Source organism: Onychostruthus taczanowskii, unplaced genomic scaffold, assembly GCF_017590055.1.
Source record: "Onychostruthus taczanowskii isolate IOZ18803 unplaced genomic scaffold, ASM1759005v1 scaffold12, whole genome shotgun sequence".
NCBI lineage: Eukaryota > Metazoa > Chordata > Aves > Passeriformes > Passeridae > Onychostruthus > Onychostruthus taczanowskii.
This window is the reverse complement of record NW_024498351.1, coordinates 2,583,122-2,589,121: the sequence shown is the minus strand read 5'-3', so window position 1 is coordinate 2,589,121 and position 6,000 is coordinate 2,583,122. Positions and strand designations below refer to the sequence as shown.

The 6,000-nt window shown below is 39.6% G+C and overlaps 1 protein-coding gene across 1 annotated transcript in view; it reads right to left on the bottom strand.

Annotated features, from left to right (window-relative positions):
* Nucleotides 1-258: 258 nt before the first annotated feature.
* Nucleotides 259-6,000, bottom strand: part of CSGALNACT1 (chondroitin sulfate N-acetylgalactosaminyltransferase 1) — a 40,859-nt gene continuing 35,117 nt past the window's right edge. The window contains exons 7-10 of the mRNA XM_041428015.1: nt 5,539-5,717; nt 5,094-5,188; nt 1,951-2,032; nt 259-1,592 (exon numbers count right to left, since the gene is read on the bottom strand). Coding sequence (XP_041283949.1) covers nt 1,303-1,592; nt 1,951-2,032; nt 5,094-5,188; nt 5,539-5,717 — 646 coding nt within the window. The 3' untranslated portion in view covers nt 259-1,302. The remainder of the gene's footprint in view (nt 1,593-1,950; nt 2,033-5,093; nt 5,189-5,538; nt 5,718-6,000) is intronic.

The window sequence follows — 6,000 nt, the reverse complement described above, 5'->3', positions numbered from 1 at the left end:
TTTATAAGAGCAGTAACTCAGACTTTCAACAGTTTTAGGCAATTGCAACAAAAACTATTAAGATGACTAATTTTTACAATTAGTACCTATAATTATAATAAGAGAATTTGCAGGGTCCAGTAGTCCATCACAAAAATTTATTTTGTTAATTACAGAAAGCTTTCTATACCCTGGGCAAGACTCTGTATTTGGTTTAGAAGAAATACTTTGGTATAAAGTCAAAATGTTCATCACTGTTGGTCTCTGGCATTTGGAGTTTAAAGCCTCCTGCAAAATCAGTACTGCAAGTTGATATGCATTTGCTTTTCTTCAGCAGGGTAAAGCTTCTGCCTTCCAGTGCCCAGGTTGTGTAGAAAAATCACTTATTTATTCCAGTTCCCATCCACAGGAACACAGATCGGCAGAGCATTTTCCAAGCATTGGAAGGTTGTACTATTTCCTACTAAGGCTAGAAGTAGAAAACCTGAAGTATGGCAGAATAATTCTCAAGCCAAATGAATTTCATTTAAAAATAAATCTTGAAATACATACAGCATTCTAAAGCAGAAATACACAATGTGATTCACATGATACAGATGTGGCTCATTGCTTTTGGTTCACTGTCCACAGAGGAGAACAACAGTACCCTCCAGCGTTTTTCAACCATCACACTTGACCAGTAAGGTTCTCTTCCTTAAGTTTAGAAAGCACTTTCTGAGAAACCTCTGTCTCTGGATTAACTGGGAATGGCCTGTTAATGCACTGCTGCTGTTCCCCCATTCCAGCCCCTTAAAGGAAAAATATTTTTTGGTCACTCCAGCTTTACCATGGTTAACAATCAGATGTCCTTCTCAGAGCAGGAGTCTCTGTACTTATTCAAAAATAGCCCTTTTTAGATATGTCAAGTTAGATGTAGAAAATCACTCCTAATTATTGGCCCACCAAAAGGTTAATCCTTTAAATAACTGTACACATCTTACAAACATTTCAAAGGAAAAGCACATCCATTTGTTAGTGTGAATACCACACTGGTCACATAATAATATATAATGTTTATTGTCTCTGTGATGTGGCCTTGAATCTCATCAAGTGTTCAAGTCTTCCCCAGAAGCAAGTGTTGAACAGTCAGCATAGTGGAGTACTTAAAAACCCCATTAGAATAAAAACAAAAGTATGGAGGACAGACGTTTTCCCACTTCTTTTGCTGCCGTCCTGCTGGAATCTCCGTCCTCTTTCAGTCTCATCCCAGTGTTTCTGGTTAAAACCTCTTTTCCAAAACACCCTGAAGTCCAGTTCAGGGGCTTTCAGCCTCCCTTTCTGGATTCATTGAGCAGTCTTCTTACTGCTCAATTTCTGTCTATGCAGGTGTGTCTCAATCTCTTGCTTGAAAACAAGCATCCCAAGCTGGCCATGAGAAGCCTCATTCATGGCCTTGGACTGCATGCACATTTTGTACTGCTCTGGGGTCAGCTCGTCCAGACACTGCTTTTCATGCCACAGATGGAAGAGACCCCTGACAGGCGTTCGGATCACCATGAGGTTGCTGTGAAGGTACTTGCGGTACAGATGCACGTCTTCACCACCCCAGCCTTTAATGTCCAGGTCAAAACCACCTGACACAAACACAATTCAAAATAAAACTAGATACCTGTTAGCAAACTCAATGCTATTAATTGCACTACAGCTGTTTTCTGACTCCAGTCAGCCCTTTAAAATACACACTTTCTGTGAACATTAAACTGCCCATCTTCAAATCTTTCACCATCAGAGAAAAGTTCTTTATTTGTAATTTTATTTGTAAGCAGTGTTTAGATTCTGGTAATTCTGTTGCACCTAGGAAAAGCCTGAACATCTAACCACAGCAATGCTGCAAATTAGTGACACATACACATTGGCAAAGGAAAGAGAGGCTGATCATCATTTCCTATGTTTTAGCAAAAAGACAGGTGTATTGGAGTGCATTTTTCTTACCTATGTTGATAAAATCAGATCTGTACTGGCAAGTCATCCCAAAACCAAAGTCTCTCCAAAATCCAGTTTCTTTTTTAATAATCTGCATGGAGGGAAAGGAATATTTACATAGAAGCAGAAATGCTTTCAGATGCACATTCTGACCTGAATGTGGTCAGAAATAGGAGCAACTGCCCTTTTATTCTTCCCTATGTGAATCCACAGCTGGTCCTGAACTCATTTTTGTAGATACTCATTGGATATATCTATATATCTGCCTCCCCCCAGCCACAAACAGCTGTGTTCTTAGCTATCATGGATAAACCCCTGATCCAGAACAATCAGGTTTTGCTCCACTCCTGCTGCTGTAGACCAAGTAGAACAATATCACATCTCTGGAGATTATTTCTTTGCAGGAAAAGCATCCTCCAAAATTGTTTGTTTCTGTGGGATTCACACCCGATACAAGAAACATACTGGTAAACCAGGGAAGCCAGACTCTGCTGTCAGAGTCTGGCTTCCCTGGTTTGTGTAGATGGTGGCATCTGCATTGTCCACAAGAGCTCTAGAAGAAAACAGTGGTTCTAATTTGATCACACAATCAACAGCTTTTTGATTATGTTGATTTTGAGTAACAAGAATAATTTTCCATTACAGAACTGCTATATCCACCTAAAATTTAACTCCAGAAATGCTTGGTGATAGATATATGTCCCATAAAAGCCTTTGTAAAGGTGAATGGTCTGCCTTCCTGAGATGGACTATGAAAATATTATGTATTATAGGTAGAAAATCAGAGCACTGAGAAATTATGGCTACAACTTTGAAAGGCAGATATCCAAGTACAGATCTCTATGATCATAATTCATGCATGTGAGTGACCTAACCCAATCTGATGAGACATCCAAGAGCTTCAAGGGACTGGGACAGGCATTTAAATCTTTAAAGTGAGAAAGTCAGCAGTACTTCACACTCTTGAATGCCTGGTTAGAAACCTATCCATTAGCGGCTGCTTTAGAAAATCTTGATTTTGTTGTGACAGAATTTCAGAAGATGAGGAAAGAGAACTTCCATTTCTGGATTTACAAATCCTAGTATTTCCTTTATGAAGAAAAGCTCTTCCAAAATTTTCTCTCCCGATTTATCATTCATGCCTCCCCTTTTTGTTCATAACTCTTGTCAATTCAAATGCTTTTTTTTTATATTTATTTTACTGCTTACATTGCTATACATTTCATTTCTCATTTCTCCTTTCCTTGAAAAGCCAAGTTACTGCAGAAGCCAATTAAAAGGAAATAAGATTGTATCTGTCAGGCCCGTGCTGTAACAGGAAGTCTCCATCATGATGCCCTTACAGCAAGCTACTCATGTGCATTAGCATTATTATTTCCCATTAGGGCAAGTGGCTGTTGCACAAATCAAATTCTATCCAAGATTTCTGAAGGCTTTTTTTTTCTCCTCAGCAGCCCAAGTTCCAGGAGACAGAGCTAACACTGTCTTGTTTTATTGGCATAGATCTGGCTTTATGCCTGACAACTAATGTGGCCTAAAAATATACAGAAAAATGTGATTGGCTGTACTTCTTTAAATCAAGAAGCTTTTCTGACATAAGCATCGCATTTTGTGATGCAAATATTAGCTATAAGTATTTTCACAATCCTGACAATGTACTTTGTGGAATTTGTGCTAGCTTGAAAGCTAAACTCTATTTCATTCCCTAAGCACAATTCTTACAAGCTTGAGGATCCCTGACAGACTCTGAGCAGAGAGAGAAAAGCTTATGTGAATCCAATGGTATGATCAGAACAAGTTTCTTCTGAGAAAAAAACAGTACAAGGAATTTTCCAGACTCTTCAGTAAGAGGCTATATGTCTCATAACACAGAGAGGAGTAGACAAAAAAATACTTTAAAATAATTTGGATTGACTTTTCAAACTCTCATTCTTCATTTTTATAGAGGAACTGTACAAGGTGGGGGTAGTGATCACAGAAGACTGGACTCAGATCCCAAGTGATCTTTTTCAACTGTGACTGTCCCTGGGCTCACACCACACCTAATTCATACCTACCCAGAGCAACAATAGAAGCTGGGAGGCTCTGGGGACAGTCCAGCCTGGGACAGGATGAGCCCTAGTAAGTGCAGTGCCTGGCAGTAAGCGAGGCAGATGTGGCAGGTTAGGACCTGGCCCGGGGGAACTGAGTGAAGCTGCATAGTTGGCTTATGTTTCAATTTGAAAATTCAGCCACTTAGCAGTGCTAGTGGGCAGAGGACTGTGACCCACTGACTCTGGAGAGAAGCAAGACCCCCTTCTATCAGGCCTTTAGGTTCAAGAACAGTGCAACACCACAGCACAAGAGAATGGAGAACAGTGTCTGCAACAGTGCCAAGCAATGGCTTCATCATTCATGTGAACCTCTCATTTGTGTGCTCTTTCTTCCTCACAACAGCTCCCTCCTCATCCAGGAGACTCATACATGTCTTAATCATGCGCCTTATGGAAATGTTTTTAAAAATATTGCTTTGTTCTCACATCAAAATCATGCAGGTGAAATGAAAATCAGTGGAGCTGTGCTGTGTTGTATCAGTGCCAGAATAAAGTGACAGCTCCAAGCATGTGATTTGACTCAGACACTTCAGAAACACACTGTCTGTTCACAGGCACTTCAGTCATGAACTGTGGGAAGGGAAAGGCCACTTTCAAGGTGTTCAAGTGAGTAGGGAATAACTGTGACAGCCCCTGGAATTCTCTTTTTACTGACTGATCTGAGGACAGCTCTGCGTTTTACAAATGTCATTCTTCAAATGCAAATAGTATTCAGTGATAGGAAGAAATCAGAGCAAGTCAAGGACTGTCACACCAAGATAGCACACCATGGAGGAATTGTTCACTAGTTAGGAAATTCCTTCTAGCAGAGAAGCAGACATTTTAAAAATTCTTAGTTTCCATGTAAAAACTTCTAAAAGGTTTAAAATAAATGGCACCAATGTACTTCCCAGAGAAACACACTGCCGAACTCACAGTAAGGTGAGTGTTGTAGTTAATTTTGTCTGTGTGGTGGTCACTGTGCACAAGGAATAGGGAAATGCCATCCAAGAGTACATGTACCTTTAAAAAAATGCTTTGTTCAAATAAAAGCAGGCATTCAGAGAAGCATGTACTTACCAGCTGCTGTTCTAAAGATGGTATGGAATCATGGTGACCATAAATTATACTGGGGTTATATTGGCTGAAGAGAACAGGATAAAATACCTTCTTCCCTGGAAATGACAATGGGTTATTTTTTTTAAAAAAAAAAAGCTGTATAAAACACATTTGTCTCTTACAAGGTACAGTCCAGGCCTGACCAAATCCAGATAAAGTCACATAAGTTTTGCATTTAGCCTATGTTCTTTCCATGAGAATGTGAATGTGAGGATATAATTAATAAGAAGATTCCAGAAAGCACAGATGCTGAAGGCAAGAGATTCTATCAGATTGGGAGCAGGAACTGTTACAACTGATTTACAGTAGCTTCATTAGCAATTCAAAGACAAGAATACTCTGGTGAAGGATTTTACATAATAGATGGAACCTGTTGAAAGACAATGCACTTCATGAGGAGCAGTACCTGGCTGTGTGTTCAATCTACAGGAGTTCAAGAATTCGGCTGTGAAGTATATGTCCACATCGCAAAAAAAGAGAACAACATTGTTTCCTTTCCAAAATCGAGCACCAACATCTAATCCTTTGCCCCTGGAAAACTCTTCATTCAACTGGATGAAGGTAAAGTTCTTGAAGTTGGCTGACCTAGAAGGAAAATATTCAGCAACTTACCCTGTCCATCCAGCTCTTAATACAAGTTGAGGGTGGGAACCGCATATGAAAGAATTAATGTAGAAAGTTGTAGTATCACAGTTCTGACAGCAACTGGAGGGAAGAGATGTTTGACTCTTGAGGAGATTTCCTATCTAGATTCAGAGCTTGACCTGTGTACTCACACACCAGCATTCTTCTCAGAGACTTTTCTTTGGGCAGATCTCACAAAAATCTCAACAAGGTTTAGATTAACAAAAATATCTTCAGTATGCAA